The sequence below is a fragment of the Trachemys scripta genome, chromosome 2 (assembly GCF_013100865.1).
Source record: "Trachemys scripta elegans isolate TJP31775 chromosome 2, CAS_Tse_1.0, whole genome shotgun sequence".
Classification (NCBI taxonomy): domain Eukaryota; kingdom Metazoa; phylum Chordata; order Testudines; family Emydidae; genus Trachemys; species Trachemys scripta.
The window spans coordinates 238,964,725-238,984,248 of NC_048299.1; the positions used below are offsets into that span (position 1 = coordinate 238,964,725).

Sequence of the window (19,524 nt, forward strand, 5' to 3'; positions counted from 1 at the left end):
TCTGCACATTATTATGTTAGGAGAAGTTTTACAAAAGGTCATGACTACAGTGTTTTGATTTTAATGTTGCGTGTATTTAGTGTCACACCTGGACCAAGTGATCACTTGGAAAGGGGAATAAAGATTAATCTGTAACTACAAAGATGTAGGAGAGTCCAAACAAAAATCCCACTTGTGTGGTGGGCTTTGTAGACCGTAATTTGTATGTTTTTTTGTGTCCTTTGTCCTCTGAGAATTAAATAATTTGATATACCACTAACCAGTACATAAGCTCTTTCTGCTGCATTGCAATCTTTGGTTTTGGCATAAAAATCTTTTGTGTGTATTGTGTGTTTGTTCTTTTGTGGCTGTTTTGAGTCATGCTCTTCTTTAATAGTTTGCCTTCTGATTCTTCTGGCACTTATGAGATGGTGGGGGAATGAAATCTTTTGGTTTCAACTACTCTAACTTTTCTAAGTTTCTTTCCATTGTTATTGCTGTGTCTATAACATAAACGTTATTTGTGAGTGGTGACCTGTTTTCCAGAGGGCATTGGAGAACATCTCCTTCCCACTAGTAGTCAAATTCTCTGCCTTGTCTACTGAAAGTTACCATGTTATACTGAAGTTACTGGAAATAAGGAAATTTTGCAAAAAAAAAAAAAATTGGTAGAGTTTTTTTTAATTAACATGTGTAGGTTTGAATGTGCACATGCATTAACATCAATAATCACTTAACGGCGCTAGTAAATTACTTTATTCTGCTCAGGCAACAAAGTAATTTAGTAGTGCCCTCAGGTGATGATTATGAGAGGACCCATTTACAGCCTGGCACAGTTACTAAACAGCAGGAAAGTTTATAACAAGAAACAGTGTGCTTTATACAGGACAAAACAAGATGGTTTGAGTTTATAAATTTGGGGCCTGATCCTGCAAATCCTCACATGAATTATTCTGTACTAACGCAGGAAGGCCTACTCATATATTGAATAAGCACTACTTGTTTTGCAGCCAAGGCCAAAAATCGTTTCAAAATTTTCCAAAAAACCATTGCAAAGATGAGGGAGCAAAAGAATGGGGCACTGTAATAAATATGGGCCCTACTGTGGTTGTAGAATACTCCTGTTTCTAAGAGTATAGCAGATTTAAATAGTAGTGTGCACTCTGTAACTAGGTGGTGCTTTATGTAACTATGTACATGTTCACTCTGGATGCTTATACATGCTGTATATAACTGTAGCTTAAATCTGCATCACTGTAGTCTATTCTTACACATTTAATGCATATTTAGCATTCAGTTGTGCCTGATAGGCACTGGCCCACTTTTTAGGCTAGGGTGGCGCCTACTCCAGAGGACGTTCCAGGACAGATTGTACCTCAAGAAGGCTAAATCAGGAGGGAGTGTGCCTACTGCTATGCTCCTTTCAGGGATGCAGCCTACTCCACTCTACATATCTGCCTAGGTTTCGCTGGCCAGTGGTGTTGGGGTGGTTCAGTAATCCCAGTTCCTCTTTACCCTTTGGTGTAGCTTGTACTATGACGGAACATTCCCTTTGTTTTAGTCATTTCATGGATTGCAGTTGTGCCTAACTGCTGCACAATGGGGCAAGGAGGATGCTCACACTCTTCCCCATATTTTGCTAACCTGCAGAGCAGCTGGGAACAATCTGGCCCTTTATTGCATCTCTTTGGGTTGATTTTAATAGCAACCCTTTGGTAGTCTGAATTTGTGAACATTTAGCAATCTAGCCTACGATCATGGATTTAGTTCTAGTTTTTGCTCTCTAGCTATTCCTCTGCTGCAAGAATCATTTAGCTTCTTCAGTATATTTTCCCACAACTATCAGGTAATCTTCAGGGCTGCTGCACATTTTGCTGTTTCTGGAGTCTTGGTTGATCCATCAAAGTTGAAGCTTGGCTAAGGATCTTTGAGAAAACAGGGATGGAGCAAAGGGGGGGAGAATGGGGTAAAAGGTTAAGGGTGGGGTTCTGTATTGTTAATTCAAAATGTAAATGTGATTCTCTTCAGTGAAAAAAATATTTTAAGGGAAATTATTTACTGACTATTTAAACTTAATTTTAAGAGTCTGAACGGTTTTAGTTTTGGTGGCTAGATGCAATGATTTTTTTATAGGGCAGCACTAGGTGCAGGAGGCTCATCTCAGTTAGCATTTTCAGTACAGTATTCACAGACTAAATTACTTCTGCAACAATCATAGCTCTCCTAGCCATAACAAACAGTGCTCTTCCTCCATTACCTGGATATAATTTATGTAACTGAACAAGGAATTCTGATAAAGCTGTAGTGTAAACATTAGCAGCAAAATTAATCTGGAATATTTCAAGGCCTTTTTGTTTTCTTTTAAACAAAGCAAGTATATATAGGTAGAAATCTTTAGAGTATAAACATTCATTTTGTGCGGCAATATTCATTTCAAAACATTATGACAAGGTCGTAGGACTCTTTAGCAAAGTTCTTCAGCCACTGTGGGTATACTTCATAAAGAAATTGAGAGAGCTGTGTCAGAGGAAACAATAAGCCCATACTAGGAACCCTTAAAGAGGAGATGCTCTATATCAGAGGTTCTCAACCTTTTTCTTTCTGAGGTCCCCCCAACATGCTATAAAAAATCCACGGCCCACCTGTGCCACAGTAACTGGATTTCTGCATATAAAAACCAGGGCTGGTGTTAGGGGGTAGCAAGCAGGGCAATTGCCTGGGGCCTCATGCCAGAGGGGCCCCTACAAAGCTACATTGCTCAGGCTTCAGCTTCAGCCCCGGGTGGTGGGGCTCAGGGACCTGGGCTTCAGCCCCATGCGGTGGGGCTTTGGCTTTCTGCCCTGGGCCCCAGCGAGTCTAATGCTGGCTCTGCTTGGAGACCCTCTGAAACCTGCTTGAGGCCTCCTTAGAACTACTGCTCTATATAACCTGAATCATGATGGTTTGCTAGGCTCTTTGGGACCACGTGTGATCAGAGTATACAGGTTTATTTTAACAGCTATACAGATGATCTGTTATTGTTTTCTCATGCCAAATTGAAATTTGAATGGCTCTAAAATCGCGAAGAAAGATAGAGCTGTTTCAGCTGAGCTTGTCAGAATGCTATCCGTGTAATTCAAGAGGGATTCCCATTACGTCACGTGATATGAGATCAGACTTGGTGACATCTGTGTTCTGGTAGTTTAATTCTAATGCAGCTAAATAAGATAGTAGAAAAGCTTTATTTAAATGCTCTAGTTATAAATATTAATGGATCAAGTGGGGAAAAAAGGTGAAATAGTAAGTATCTAATGATTGAAATGTTGATCAAGTATCAGGGGGCAGCCGTGTTAGTTTGTTCAGCAGATTTGGGGGAAATCTTCCCCTTTTTTCATTACCCATGTTCAGTCTATCTCTATATCTATAGCAAAATGCAGTGCAAGAGATAGGTCTGTTTTCTGTGTAGCAGGACAGAAACCTGACAGCCTTTTGTTTTCTATGTAAGAAAACAAAGACAAAACTCTAGAAAGTGCCTTTTTCCCCCCATTGGGAGAAATGTTGAATCTTTTCTCTTCTATAAGTTTATTTGTCTACAAAAGCCCATTAAAAGAGTTTTTGCCCAGAAATAGTTTTGGCCAAGAGAGAGATTGCTTAGCTTTCCTCTAGGTTTACTTGGTGAGCCATAATTCTCATGCCAGTGTACACAGTGTTTATAATGTAGGACGTTTGCAAATTTCCATACTACTTTAACTTTTCTAATTCTCTTTTATACAGCAAGATAGTGCCAAAAGGGTTTATTTTCCAAAATCATCTAAGTATTTTCATAATTTTGTTCATGTTTTCATAATTGTCCTTCTCCGGATTTTTGTTCAATAGTCACTGGAATAGAACTCAATTTTTCAGGTTTGTAGGACATTTCTTCTAAAGTTTCTCTGACAATGATTATTGATTTTCATGAAATACCTAAAGCAGTGGTTCTCAAACTTTAGCAACCCGAGGACCCCCATTTTGATTTAATTTTTTTGAGGTGTTCCGCAGCGTGCAGGGAGGGGGAGGGAGGAGAAGGAGTTGAGGGAGGGAGGAGTTGATCAAAGGAGCCCACGGACCCCAGTTTGAGAAACACTGACTTAAACCATTTCAGCACCACTTTAAGTGGCTGGGTTTTTAGTAAGCTTCCTTTGTCCTGGGATATCTACAAATTGTCCCAAATGAAGACCCCTTGCAGACAACTTGTTCTTAAATGCCTGTACTTTATATGTAAGCTTGGCAGAATTTGATTTTTTTTTTCCTTAAAAAAATTAATGGATAATACTGATTTTGATCAATTTCAGTTTTCACAGTTGCAGGAAAATAGGGGGTTCAGACATTTATCTGACAATAGACATTGAGATTAAAAAGTTAAAGGCTTTATAAACTGTTAAAACACAGATTATCAACACCACATGTCAAAATATACAAAGTAAATATCTTTAAATCAGCAAATCATTTATGTTTTGACTACTCGTTCGCTAGATCATTTGTAACAAGCCTTAGTCAAAATAAGGCTTGCCCTGAAATAAAGCTTTACATTTTTCTTAAAATAAAGTCATTACTCTTAGAAAAGGAAACAAGAATGAGTACCACTGATCTTCTAATAGACTTTCAGATACTCTGTTAAATTGTCCTTGAAGCTATTAACTGAGGGAACAGATTGTTATGTTCATTATTCCAATGTGCCTATTATACGTTCTAACTATGATTCAAGAAAAGTATTTGTGTACCTGCTGTTCTATTTTACTGGACAAAATGAATTAGAGAGATAAGAGCAGTTATGTTTTAAAAACAAAAAATAAATAAGATTAGCAGATCGTTCCATTTTTGTTGGTGAGGGAGCCAGAAACAGAATCTTTAGTTTTACGTATTTTCTTTATACACTGTGAGTTAAATTATATTGTGCTTTTGTTAACCTCCATGCATTTTTCCACAGCACTGTATACTTCAGAAACAAGAATTTGTTAAGCATACCGTAAAACAAGTGAACAGTGAATTAAAGTTTCTGTGTTTGTTTAAGCCTATTTCACTTAGGCTTTCTTAGAATCCTAGACCACTTCTGAACAGTATATATGGGAGTGATTTTTCCAGTCTCATTTCATTTTTTAACTTATATATTTATTTAGAATTTTTTAACAGCTTTATAAATTCTTGCCATATAAATAAATATCAGAGACCAAACAATAATCATTACAATAGCAAACTTTTCCTTAGAGAAACTTTATACAGATCTCTCTATTAAACCGGGAGTTACATCTTTACACTATATGTGACCTCAGTCACATTCCAAGCAAAGGGCCTTTCATTTTCCTCCTTACCTTGAGAGGGTATTCCATTGAGGCTGTTGAGGAGTTGAATACAGGAGCGTCAGAATTAAATGCATGTGGATAAAATCATTCCTGTTTAACAATAGAGGACAGGTTTTTTAATAATTATTTTAATAATGTCCACTGTGTTAGCTCTTAAATGCAGAGATTTTGATAATCGGTAACTATCATGTGACTTAAATAATACTCTAGGCACAAGACCTCTCTTGTAAAACAACCAGTCTTGTTTGATTTACATTTTTATACTATTTATTAGCAAGAATATTGGAATATGTACTCCACTTAAATCTTGTATGTTTTTTCCAGCAGATGAGTATATCTCCTGCTTTCTATACATTCATATTTGTTACATTTGTTTTTCTTGTTTAAATAAAAATAGCATTTGAGATTTTTGTTATCTTTTCTTACATAATTACACTATTTATTTATTCAAATAGATGGAGGACCTTATGCTGATGGAACTTTACTGTGAAGATAATCCGTTGCTCCAGAAACAGCCTGTTTCTGCCATTCAAGAGGAAGAAGTTTGGTCTCTTAAGGTGAGCAATGAGAGACTTCAACTAATACCTTCATAATTTTAAAAATTCAAGATTTAAAATAAAAATAAAGATTGAATAGTATTCTTGTCAATCCAACAATTCTAAACAGTTTCTGAATCTCTGTTCAGATTATTCCTTCATGAACTACATGGTTTGGTCATATTTTCTTTTGCCTATAATATTGTTTGATCGTATCTGATTATAACCATTGTGCTGAAGAATGTAGAAGAGGTGGAGGTGAAAAGTTTGAAGGGAGAACAGAAGAGGACATCGGCATTTACTTAGCAACCTTCCATTTACGTTTTCGTATTGCTATAAAACAAAATTCTGCCCCGACTAAGGGTTTTATGACGGCAGCCTGGGAATGGCAGTTTAGGCAGTAACAGTAGCTGATCGTAGTAGGCCCTTCTGGCCTTAAAAATCTATGAATCTGTAAAGGATCTACTTCCAGTTTGCCGTTATATGATCCTTGATTACTTGACTCAAATGCAGGCCAGATACTGAGCTTTAATCCATAGCAGGTCCAACTCACTCCGTGACAGCATCATTCATCTTTTTTTGTCAGCTTATTTTTTCTTTGGAATTGTAAGGCTGCTCAAGGATGTTAAATGATAATATTGCAGCTGCTAATTCCAGCTATTACCCAGATTCCGTTCACTTCTCTCGGAAGAAAACTTGGCTGTAGTGGTTCATGTGTTAATCATCTGAGATAAAAAAATTTATAAGTACCTAACCTGTTTGCAAAAGTGACTTAGGCATCATTCATTTTGATTGAAAATGGGAATTAAGTTCCTCAGTCATTTATGAACATTTTACCGATCCAGGCAAAAGTACAGTAATTCTTTCTCAACCTGGACATGAGAGTGACAAAAGTTGCAGCTAGTACACAATTTGGTGGCTCGTCTCTGAAGTTTTTTGTTACTAGCATTCTTCAGGAAATCACTCTCCATTTTACTACCACTGTTGCAGTTTCACCACTAGTAACTGGTATAAACAATCTGCAGGCATTTTTTGTCACTCATTTCTACCTGCTCTGAGGTGCACTGGAAGGTAGTGCAAAGGAATGAGATTTCATGAAAAATGCTGGTGTAGATGCAGCCAAAGGTCCTATGCCAGTGCTCCATAACCTGTCATGGCACCCTGTGCACTACTGGGTCTAATTCATTGTTCTAATGTATAAAATCCTCAGTAGGCTAGACTTACGTTAACTCAGACTGCTTCTTGGTCAGGAACCCTACACTGTAGTTACCCCTCACCAGTTATCAGAACGTTGATACAGATTTGAGAAAGTAGAAGGCAAAGCCTTCTTAACCTCAGGTCCAAGCCTGTAGGACACCCACTTGAGGGAGATCAGAGAATGCCAGCTCCAGGTTACACTGCAAGGCACATCTAACCCCTCTAAAACCAGAACAATATAAAAGTTTGTGATGTACTCAAAACTAGCAGCTCAAGATCAAGCAAAACAGAGAGATGACATCATGCTCATGGGAGGAGACTTGATAACATCTAGATTAAGTTGGAGTACTTATTGCTCCAGGCAGCTCTTAACTGTATTTTTAATACTTTTATGGTGCTTAGATAAGGCAGTGCTAAGCAGCTTATGAATACTGGTAAATAACCCTGAACCAGCTTCAATGTGTTGGTACTAAATCTAAGTCAAAGAGATGTTTGCTGTGACAAGTATCTTCTTGTTTTAAATGCTATTTGCAAAATCTGTTTAAAATACAAGAACATATTAAAATAATTTTAATGAATTGTCAGTCTTTTTTGTTCTCAAGGATGGGGGAGGTTCTTACTTGGCATGCACACCAGCAAACTCCCATTGATATCAGTGAGAATTTTGCTTTAGTAAGAACTGAATGAAAACAGAGCCAAGACCTTGGGATTTGGCCCCAATGGCACCTGTTACACAGCCAGGAGTTTGCTTTGGATGAAAGCACAATATATTCAAGACTAAAGCACATATATGATTTACATCCATACCCTTCTCGTAGGTAAGATAAGATTAATTAGTTTTTACCTTCAGCAAGAGCAGGTTCTTTCTGGTGGAACCGGTTAATAGAACTGTAGAGTTCTTTGTCTGTGTCACTGAGCAGTCAATCCTGCATATTTGTCAATTTCTTGATTTTATTTCTATCTAATTACAGTATGTAAAAGTTAATAATTGACTGTTTTCTCATGCAAACTGTGGTGGACCTGAGGTTTTTATGTAATAATTGGGGCTGTTGATTAATCACAGTTAACTCACGCGATTAACTCAAAAAAATTAATCGCGATTAAAAAAATTAATTGTGATTAAGCACAGTTCTAGTCACCCTGTTAAACAATAGAATACCAATTGAAATTTATTGTTTTTCCACATTTTCATATATATTGTATTCTATGTTGTAACTGAAATGAAAGTGTATATTTTTGATTATAAATATTTACACTGTAAAAATGATAAACAAAAGAAATAGTATTTTTCAATTCACCTCATTCAAGTACTGTAGTGCAATCTCTGTCGTGAAAATGCAACTTACAAATGTAGATTTTTTTTGTTACATAACTGCACTCAAAAACAAAACAATGTAAGACTTCAGAGCCTACAAGTCCACTCAGTCCTACTTCTTTTTCAGCCAATCACTAAGAGACAAACAAGTTTGTTTACATTTACAGGCGATAATGCTGCCCTCTTCTTATTTACAATGTCACCAGAAAGTGAGAACAGGCACTTGCATGGCACTTTTGTAGCCGGCATTGCAAGTTATTTACATGCCAGATATGCTAAACAGAAGTCTTAAAAGAGCAACACTCTGATGCAGAAACTACAGAACCTGAACCACCAAAAAAGAAAAACAACCTTCTGTTGGTGGCATCTGACTCAGATAATGAAAATGAACATGCATCTGTCCGCACTGCTTTGGATTGTTATCAAGCAGAACCCGTCATCAGCATGGATCCATGTCCCCTGGAATGGTGATTGAAGCATGAAGGGACATATGAATCTTTAGTGCATCTGGCATATAAATGTCTTGCAATGCCGGCTACAACAGTGCCATGTGAATGCCTGTTCTCACTTTCAGGTGACATTGTAAACAAGACATGGGCAGCATTATCTCCTGCAAATGTAAACAAATTTGTTCATCTGAGCGATGGGCTGAACAAGAAGTAGGACTGAGCGGACTTGCAGCCTCTAAAATTTTACATTGTTTTATTTTTGAATGCAGGGTTTTTTTTATACATAATTCTATATTTGTAAGTTCAAATTTCATGATAAATGGATTGCACTACAATACTTGTATTAGGTGAACTGAAAAATAATTGTTTTTTTTTTACAGTGCAAATATTGTAATAAAAAATAAATATAAGTGAGCACTGTACACTTTGTGTTCTGTGTTGTAATTGAAATAAATATATTTGAAAATATAGAAAACACCGCCAAATATTTAAATAAATCGTATTCTATTAATGGTTAACAGTGCAATTAATCACACGATTGATCATGATTAATTTTTTAAATCGTTTGACATCCCTAGTAATAATTGTATGATGTACATGCAATAACTGTATATGAGGTACTTAGTGAGTGAGTCACTGTGTAGCTATATTGGGTTATTGAGTTTTCCCATATGAATGTATTGGTTTAGTTTAATAGAGGCTGTTGGAAAAATGAGCAGGAAGCTCCAGAGAAGCCACCTCAACAAACACTTGTGGGCTATTACAAGACAATGGCTGAGTTATTAGGACTGAAGATGTTACTTTCTGTCAAAGTAACATGGCTGTTTTGCCAACGCTGGGAGCCTAGAGATCAAAGGAATATTACACATTTGAAAAACTTGGAAAAAGGGAGGGAGTTGTCAGTGAGCGACTCCTGCTGGGAACAGACTGACACAGACAGGTCCTTGTGGGCATATCTGAAGGCTTGGGGCCTTCCCAAGCTTCAAGGGGATGGTAAGCCTAGGGAGAGGCCATGTGTCTAGACTGTTTATTGTTTTAAGATCTTTTTCTCTGAAATGCTTTGGTTATAAATAAACAATGCTTTGTTATAAGAAGGCTGTCTGGTCCCTGGGTGCCACTGATCATAGCTCCCAAGGAATAGAACAACAGAAGAGCAAATCAGGCTTCCAGAGGTGGTAATGGTTTCACCACGCAGGGAAGAGAAATAAAGCTTCAGTCATTGGTCTTTTAAGATCCTTTCCTCAGGGCAGGTTTTATTGTCCACAAAACAATATCAACTGAGAAACAATGTGCAGTAATTCCCATAGGCTTTTTCTGCTTTAACCAGCCAGGAGGGGAGAGGACACAACCTTCCAAATTCCCTTTTGACCCAGTTTCTCCTTCCTTTTATACTCCCCTCCCCCACTCCCTGCAATCATATACCAACAGGAAGACTATAATACCATTGTCACGATGGCCTTTGCTCAATATGATATATTTGCATATGCTTTTTTTTGTACATGAGGTCTCCCTTGGTTTTAATAAGAAATTTAGGAATATATTTAGTAATACAACTATTAATTGTTCTATAAAGAAAGCATTGCAATGCACTAGCCAAAAAGAGTAATTGTTTATCTCTTGCAGACTTACTAAGTTTACTTATGTGAAAATGTTAACTTTAAAAAAAAAAAAGTCTAATGGAGGATATATCAAGAATAAGCTGGGCTTCTGAGATGCAGCAGATAGCTGTTTTTTGTAGCTTTTATAGAATTGCTACTGTAGGCAGGGTCTGAATGAGCTCTCCCCTGACACGTAGTGATGAGCTGGGGGAAAAGACTTCAGGAGCAGACTGTATTTGCATAAACACAACTACTCTGCCTAGGTGTGCAACAGATGGAACTGCTCTGTCAAAATGATCACTTGTGGCTGGTGTTGGGTTACAAATCACTTTTAGTCTTGAGTGTAGGAGTAATGGACTGTTTTTATCCTGATTGTATGAGTAAAGGGCAGTAGAACTTTACTTAGCCTGCCCTGATTGAGGGGGGTCACTCTCAACTAAACCTCACTTGCTAAGAAGGGGATAGGGATGCCAAATCCCAGCGAAAGGCAGGGAAGTAGAGACAAGTGTTTGTACCTGGTGGTGTGGGCTCTGCCTAAATAGTCATAGACATAATTTGACTGTTCCCCTCTTCACTTTTTACAGGTGTAGGCCTGGCTTGTCGTAAGTAACTTGCCTTATTTCTTAGTAGGCTTGATAGCGAAGGTGAATAGAAGGTTAAGTTGTAAATAGGGGCTAAACAAGCAGTATGCTGGAGTCAAAATGTCTGTGCTAGCTAAGATAAGCAGTAACAACCTGATAGGTATAATGGACAAGATAAACGTGGAATATAAAGAGCAAGTTCCACATGAACAGCATTTGGAGAGAACATGCTATACAGGGATTGGTTCCTGCAAAGTAACCAATCCAATCCAAAACAATGTGATGTAATGTATAGCAAATGCAATATCGTGTAAATGTATATAAAGGAAGAGTTTTTCTGTGTAACTTTGGATGTGTGGTATGGCCTATACCCACCCCTTACACTTGAGTCTGATCAACTCAGTGTAGCTTTGCTGTATGCCAAATAAAGGAACCTGAGTGACAAAATCTGGAGTTGAACTGAGAATTTTGGATCCCAAAGAACTGGATGAAGTGTTCTCCCAGAACTGGACAATGTGTTCTGGATAAGCCAAGTGGAAAAGGTCTCAGAGGGAATCCCAACAAAAGGTAGAATTGATTAGACTCAATTGAGAGTTTTTGTTTTGTTAAGCGATTAGTAGAGCTGAAATCACTGATAATCAGGTGTAGCTGCTGAACCTTAGAGCTGGTGAGGGACAGTGTTGCGGTGAAAGAGACAACCCATCCTGCAGTGAGGTTCACCACTGCCTGCTAAAATCACTGAGAGGTGGGTTAGCTTGTGGAACCACGGAATGTGGCATCAGAGTAAACAGTAGCAGCAGCGGTGACAGAGTGAATGGCAGCAACTGTGAGTCAGTTGCAGAGGCGGCAGCAGCAGCTCAGGCATTGCTTGACACTGGCCCCCAGGGAGGGAGGTGAACTCACATGAACGCACTTCTGAACACTGGGCCTTTGCTGACCAAGGACAGCAACTGTGAGTGGGGTGCAGTGGAGGAAGAGCGCAATGGCAGATTAAAGGAACATTTGTTGGAGTTTTACACCACAAAAAGTGAGAAACTGAGGCAAAGGACACTACCCAATATACTTTGGGGTGGGTGTTTGTTCATGGTCACATGCTTTCGAATTGTGGTTGTGGTGTTTTCCTAAATTAATGCCAGGTTCCTTTTCCCTTTTTATTAAAAGTTTTCTTTTGTTATACCCAGACTCGGTGTTTGCAAAAGGGGAAGTATTGCCTCTTGGAGGCATCTGGTAAATTTTCCCAGATTACAGGGTTGGGGTCTAGAGCCAGTTCTGTTTTGTATTGTTAACAGGAACAGCTAGATATTGAACCCAGACTTTGGGACTGCCAACTCCACCTGGCAGAAGAGTTACACTACAAATATATTAGCTTACCCTTTCAATGTAGTAGCAAAATAATCTGTGTCATCAAGGATTTCAGAGACTAACAGAACATTAACAAAGGCCTATAAATCAAAGTAATTAATGCAATGATTAACTTCAGTAAAAGTTTTAAGGCCTTGAACAATCTAGACTATTGAGCAGCTGTGCCACCCTTGCCTTGCAACCTTGTCTGCCTTATGATGCTTTGATGAAGGAATTCCCATGTGGGGTGCTCACAAACAGCCTTCCAGCATTCAAGTCACACCTTGAGTGTGTGTTTGTAACAGCGGCTCACCAACCACATTTAAATTACACTCTGGCTCTCACCAGCCTTTGTTATACTGCAGTTGTCCCCAAACTTTTGAGAGTCGTGCCCCTCCTTACTGCTGTTGGTGCCAGCCAGGACTGGGAACAGAGCCGTGGCTCGCGGGGGCAAAGGGGCTGAGGCTGGGGCCACAACTGGGGATGGGTCTGGGGCCGGGAGTGGGGCTGGGGGGGACAGACCCAAGCGTGGGGGCGGGAGCGGACCCACGCTGAGACTGGGGACGGGCCAGGAGCCGGGGACATGGCTGAGGGCGGAACTGGAGCAGAGAGGGGAGGGGCTGGGTGGCACTTCCTCCCATCACCTGTGGGGGCTAGCCCGGCCCTCGCTGCGCACCCCCCGAAGGTTCCTCTGTGCCCCACTAGGGGACCAGTGGTCTAGGGAAGTCTCAAGATAGTTTTAGTGCATCAATTCCATTCATAAAATAACTGTAATTTTCCAAAATCCTGCTTTCTCAAACACTAAATCTGAAACACAGGGAGGGAGGCCATGTAGTCTCAGAATACATTATCTCTTGATAATGCTCATTTTGCTTGTCAGTTATCAGGATTCTAATACATTGAATTGTACTTCCTTTGCATAATGATGGATTGAAATGCTTGTGTCCCTAAAACTCAAGCTTTTATGAGATGGTGCTGAAAAGGCATGTATGATGTCCATTCAGCGGCACTAAGAACATGAATAGTTGGGAAATTAACAGTTCTATAAAATTCTTATATTAATTTCAAGTTGTATAAGTCGGTTTCTTGGAAAAGAAACAAGTGTACTTTGTCTTAAAGGCACAGCTATAAAGAGAATGATCTTATGGCTGAGGACTGGCCAGTTAGACTTTCAAGTCCACATTAATATCTTCACAGGACAAATATGCTGTAGTTTTGGTCAGATTTCTTCTTTGATATGCTTGTATATGAGTATATGGAAAGTACTTTTAGACAGAGCATTATATGAACAAAGTAATGATTCACAGCTTGCTCTAGTATATTTTGCTCCACCAGAATCCCCACTGAAATTCAGTGAGAGTTCTGCCTATGTCAGGATTCCTGCATTGGTCTAAAAATGCAATACTTGAACAAAATTTGGGAAGTATTTTAAGTGTATAACATGCCCATTACATTTAAGTTGAATATTCAGTGATGAATGTAGATAATGAAAAATATAGTAAGTTAAGTGGTGATTTATACAGTGCCATAGATGTGCATGACCATGTGTGGAACAATAAGACAGTCCTTGCCCAGAAAAATGTGCAATCTAAATTTTAAAATAATTATGATGACAAAAGGATTTGGGGGAAGGCGGGAAGCTAGGAAGAGAGAGGACAGGAGTAATGTAAATAAGATAAAGCAATTGCTTGATGGCTCTGGTGATTTTTTGTGTGTGTAGATTTTCTTTGCAGTTTATAAACAATTTGTATATAATCATAGTAATTTAAAAAAAAAAGTCCTTAATTCCTTTTTGTGCAAAACTGAGCTGACTGTGCTAATAGAGATGGAAGGGTCGTGCATATGAGAACACAGCAGGATGGGAGACAGATTTGCGGTGTGGGAAAGAAGACCAAGATGAAAAGGGGAGAGGGAGAAAGTGAGAAATATGAAGACAAGTTCAGGTGGCAGCAAATTGACTTAGCAGCATAGAGTTAATGAACCGAATAGCAATGGCAAAGGTGCAGTGCAAGTAACAGCAATGACATTATGGACAGTGAAATTAATGGCAGTGGCAGTACACGTAGTTCACCATTGTTCTAACTGCTAATTGATATTTAGGTACTTAACATGATTTTCAGTGTTGGGATTAGTCATCAGTCAGTTTTTAGGTGGCAAAATAGTATTTATTTTGACCTAATACCACATATTGTGAAAATATGTCAAGAGTTGTATTCTGTATCTGTTAAATTATCCAGGAAATAGCGGCAAGACTTATTTTCAGTCAGTTAACCAAAGAGGACTCCATTCTACATACTGCAGTAAAACAGAACTTGGAGGCATGCAGTATACTTTCCAAAAAACAAGTGTGTGCTCAGTGTGGGCAAGGATTCCTGAATATATGGCTGGAATGTGTACGTTTTGTGAATGTCAGACAGGTAAATCACCCTTTTATGAATTTCTCCTAAAATTATAGGTCTTGCTTCTGCCTGAAGATACATAGTAGCATAAAATAAACTCATGTGCAGTTATTTCCTCTTCACTTGAAGATCTCTGAGCTGAAAAATCATGTAAGAATGGGTTCACAAGCACAGGAAATGATTCCTTTACAAAGATAGTGTAGAGCTGCATATTGGTAGGCAGCACTGAATCCATAGTCTCTCTATCGCATGGTTGCAGGATTACATTGCTCCAAAGTGATTTGGTCATTTGAAGATAAGAATCTTTGTGGATACCCTTTCAACTTGTACATTATGAGTATCATCCTTCGGTGTGCCAAGTGCTGCCGGAAAAAGAAGAAGGAACTCAGAAGCTTGCAGTGTCAGCCCTCTGTGAAATCCCTTTCACTGTAAACTTTTCTGCATTTCCTGATGCCGTAATGAATTCCCCCAGCAACTATGGATCATCAGAAACCTTGCTACTTTCCACTCCAAATGCAAGCAGCATTTCTTCGACCATGCGCCTTCTCTAATATAAACACAGAGCAACTGGTATATTTATATTTAAAAACAAAAACCCTAACCAAAAAATAAAACCCAACCTACCGAACTAAGAGAGTCCACTGCATATGCATCTCCCTCTGGGGAGAGGACAACAGAACAAACAACATGTGACAGATGTGTAATGCGTTATGGGAAGGCACTTGGATCCTACAGTGATGAGCATGGTATAGGAACTTATATAGAATAGAATAGAAAATAGGCACCAGGAAGAGAGACACTTAAGGGAAGACCGTGGTTAAATGAAAAAAACCTGTAGATGCTTTATGACACAACGATAGCATTCCAAGGGATTTGAGGTAATGTCTTCTTTTTAATTAAAGATAATCCAGAATTCCAGATTCTCTCATTTGTTCTGATCTGGTAGTTCAGAGAGATTGCAAAGTCACCAGATCTGTTGGAGGATTCCCCCAACTGAAGTAAAATTACTGTAGCTGGCTGCTATCCTCCCTTCTCTTGCAAGTCCTGGTGAAATGCAGGAGTATGTCCAGGGTTATTTTGTTGTCCTTCAGTCTCTGGCTGGCCTTTGAGTTCCACAGCGAACCAGTATAGATTAGAGCAGCCCCATGGATATTCCCTTTTGTGCTATATTCAGTAATACTTAATCACCTTTGTGTTGATTCCGTTTGAATATTTGAAAAGGCTTGTGTGTTCCATGCTTACCCTCTCTAAATTAATTTCTTAGCCAAGCTATAATATTTAGCTCTGAATCTTTGCACATAAATCATTCTACTGCAAAACATCTCCACTAGTCTACAGCAGTTGGTTGTCTCATGTCTGCACTGGACCCAGGGGCTGCTGAAGTTGCGTAAGAACCCATCTGGTTGGCCCCGACCCTTTCTTCTGTCATACCTTCCCAGATCTCCTTTGACAGCAATATTACATAGAAGTGGTAATCACTTCCTTCCAAAGGAGCTAATTTTTACCACAACTGGCAGATGACAAGCTCTTCCTCCTCCACTCCCAACTTGGCTTTTTCACTTGAATTTCATTTTATTTTTGTTTTTATTTTCTGTCTCTCTGTATTATTTCTCTCTCTTCAACGGCATTGAACCTCTAGTAGCAATTAATTTCATTAACATGTTATTTTCTTCTTCTTCTAGACTAGTGGGGAGGAGATTAAATAAGACTGGACCAGTAACACTGACCTTTGCCACATACTGCTAGGCACCATACTTAGCCAATACACTGTCTTTTTTTAACTCTTTATCTCAACCAGTTTTCAATCTGCATGACATAACTACCATCCCAACAAATTTGGATTATGTTCTCATGACACATTTTGTCATACAGTATCAAATACTTTACTGAAATGCTTTACCACCCACTTGTAGCTAAACTACAGCCACCAACTCTATTACACATAAACCCCTGTGTTAGTGCTCTTCTCTGAAAAGAACTTTGAAAGAAGAGGAGGTAATGCATTCTCTGTTCATTCAGTCCTCAGCCTCTCTGCTTAGACTGCCTGCAAGAGTTCCAACCATATGATTTAAAAAAAAACCCAGACCTTTTCAATTAGGAACAGGACTTGGACCAACAAACTAATTTCACATAGGCTAACACCTTGGTTTTAGTAACAGCTTTCAGTTATTACTGACTTTGGCCATAATGAAGCCAGTGACTGAGAAGTAAAAGGCTCTGAATTCCATTAGCAATTCCCTGAGCCAGCTAGCCCTCAGGATATGTATGTGTTCATATATATATATAAACATTTCATTTCTTTTTGTTGTTTATATTAACTTTTCCCTATATCCTATTAAAGTCATGGAGTTTAGGGAATAAACTACTTTTGTGTTGGGTAATGAACTTTCAACCCTGCATTAAATGATGTTATATAATTTAAAACTGCTCTCAAAACATATCAAAATAAATACGCCTTCCTCCAAATGAGTGTGACTTGGATGATCAATATTATGGAAAAATAAATCCAATTTTGTAACCACAATTTCTTTCAGTAACACAGTTAGCTGAGCAGCAGGAAAGCATACATCACCTTAATTTATATTGTTAATTCTACTCATGATTTACAGCATAAAAGACTTGCTTAAGAGCTAAAATTACCTGTTTGAGTTAGACATAATACAGTCCGCAGTTGAAGTTGACAACTACAATAGACCAAGTCACAAAACTGTTGTAATGTATTTGTGTATGGTACAGCTTTGTATTTGTTTAGTGCTATATATAATTAAGCACAAAAGGAGGAGAAATGATATAGAATTCCTAATTAACCATGATTATTCTTGTCAAGAACCTATGCGTACTGAGAAGTATGACTAAAGTTCACTAATAGTAAATACACGGTATTTTATTTCATCTTCATAGTTGCATTAGGACTTGCTCTCTTTTGTTCAAAAACATTGATAACTAGGCCTTGAAAGTCTTTGGTAACTTCTCAAATACTCCGCTCTCCTGCTTTATATCTATTGCTCTTTTTAACTCATTACCATTTTATTTTTCTAGTTTTCCTGGTCAGATGGTAGTATTCATAGGCATGTAAGAGATGGGATTCTGTCTGTAGTATGAAAATCAACTTCTGTCATACTGTTCATCTTTATCAGAACAAGTATTATTCTAAATTATCTGCTTACAGGATATTTATTACTTAAGGGGATGTTGGCATGTCTTTTAGACCAAAATGAAGTCATTTTATTCTATCAGCAAACAGGAAGGACCCAATGTGTTGTTCTATTGAGTTATGAGTTACCCTGCAGAATATAATTTGTGCACTGCCCAGTGCAGAAAATATATGCATGCTTGTTGATAGATTAAACTCCCTAACGCAGACCCTTGTGAATGAGCAGCTGCATATAAGATGGGAATAGCAACTCAGATCGAAACTTAGAAAAAAAAATCCAATTGACCTTTTAAAGGGATGTTGGTTGGCATGAATAGTATCCTAATGCAAATTTTCAAATTGAACTCAGTCTGTCTCTTAATTACATGAATGCAATCATTTATGAGTGTACTATCATTTGAACCTAGAACTGATAGTGGAGACATCATTGTTTGTGTAAGTATAAAGCCCCTATTTTGATAATTTGACCCTCTATTTAGAAGCAAGCCTGCTAAGTATCATGTGTCATCATCTTTTTTATTCTTTATTTCTGAGTGAGGAATAACGTGTATGCTCATGTTCAAGCCTGATTGTCACAGCATGCTGTAAAAAGTCCTTGAGGCTTGTCCACACTAGCAATTTAGGAATATGGGTACTAATTTTGCTAGAGCAGATAAGGCTGGAAAGGTTAAATGACCAGTCTGTAATCTGATGAGTTGTACTGGAGAAAGAGAATTGGGTTTCAGGAAGAACTAGAAGCTGGGGTGTGAGTGTAAGTCTATGGGTTGCTCCTGCATGTGGTATAGATAGAAACAGCAAAATCCTGAGCATGTTTTCTTGGAAACAGCTTTATTAAATGTACTGCTTTTCTGACAGCTCTGCCTCCTTGTTGCATCATATATTGCTAATGAACCATTGTCTAAGGTTACATAGCACATCACTGGCAGAGAGTGAGGGATATAATCAGGTCACCAGATACCCAGTCCCTTGCTCAAAGCCACTAGAGCATGCTGTCTCTGAACTCCTTGGTGGAGTTCAGACCTGGGATTACATGAATGCATATGGATTATTATTATGTAAATGTAACTAAACTGCTGAGCTCTATTCATTTGGGTTTTTGAATCCATTAAGCTTCCAATCAAACTGTATGAAGGTAAAACTACAAGGACCAGATTTTTCAATTCATACTTGATACAGTACTTGAACCTGCAGACCCTTGCATTTGTATTGGCAAGCTGGTTCATTCATTCTGTTTGTTCCCTCTGGGTGACCTGGCATTGGCCACTGTCGGAAGACAGGATACTGGGCTAGATGGACCTTGGCCCAGTATGGCCATTCTTATGTTGATTTACTTCCACACAATTTGGTGTCTGACTTGATAATTTGGCCCTACAGATAAATTCAGACAGCACAAACGTATAGCTCTTAAAAAAACACAACTCCCCACAAAAACCGTAAGATTCTGGAATAGAGAAATAAAACTCATTTAGCTGGAGTGGTCATTATGGGCATTATTAAAGGAGACATCAGGATGGTTGGCTTCTTGTACAACTGCCCAGGACAGGGTTGTTTAACCAATTTAAGGTACACTCTTTCATGTCATCATTTATTTAACTAATTTCTGTAGGAATGAAAATGACTTGAAAAACTACAATAGAATTATTAGAATTTTATTAAG

The 19,524-nt window shown here is 38.4% G+C and overlaps 1 protein-coding gene across 3 annotated transcripts in view; it reads left to right on the forward strand.

Moving 5' to 3' along the window:
• Positions 1-19,524, forward strand: part of LRRC69 (leucine rich repeat containing 69) — a 39,308-nt gene that overhangs the window by 18,209 nt on the left and 1,575 nt on the right. For 2 of the 3 annotated variants that reach the window (XM_034763247.1, XM_034763248.1), the window contains 2 exons: positions 5,753-5,854; positions 14,552-14,731. In XM_034763247.1, coding sequence (XP_034619138.1) covers positions 5,753-5,854; positions 14,552-14,731 — 282 coding nt within the window. The remainder of the gene's footprint in view (positions 1-5,752; positions 5,855-14,551; positions 14,732-19,524) is intronic. The other variant, XM_034763249.1, reaches the window with a different exon arrangement.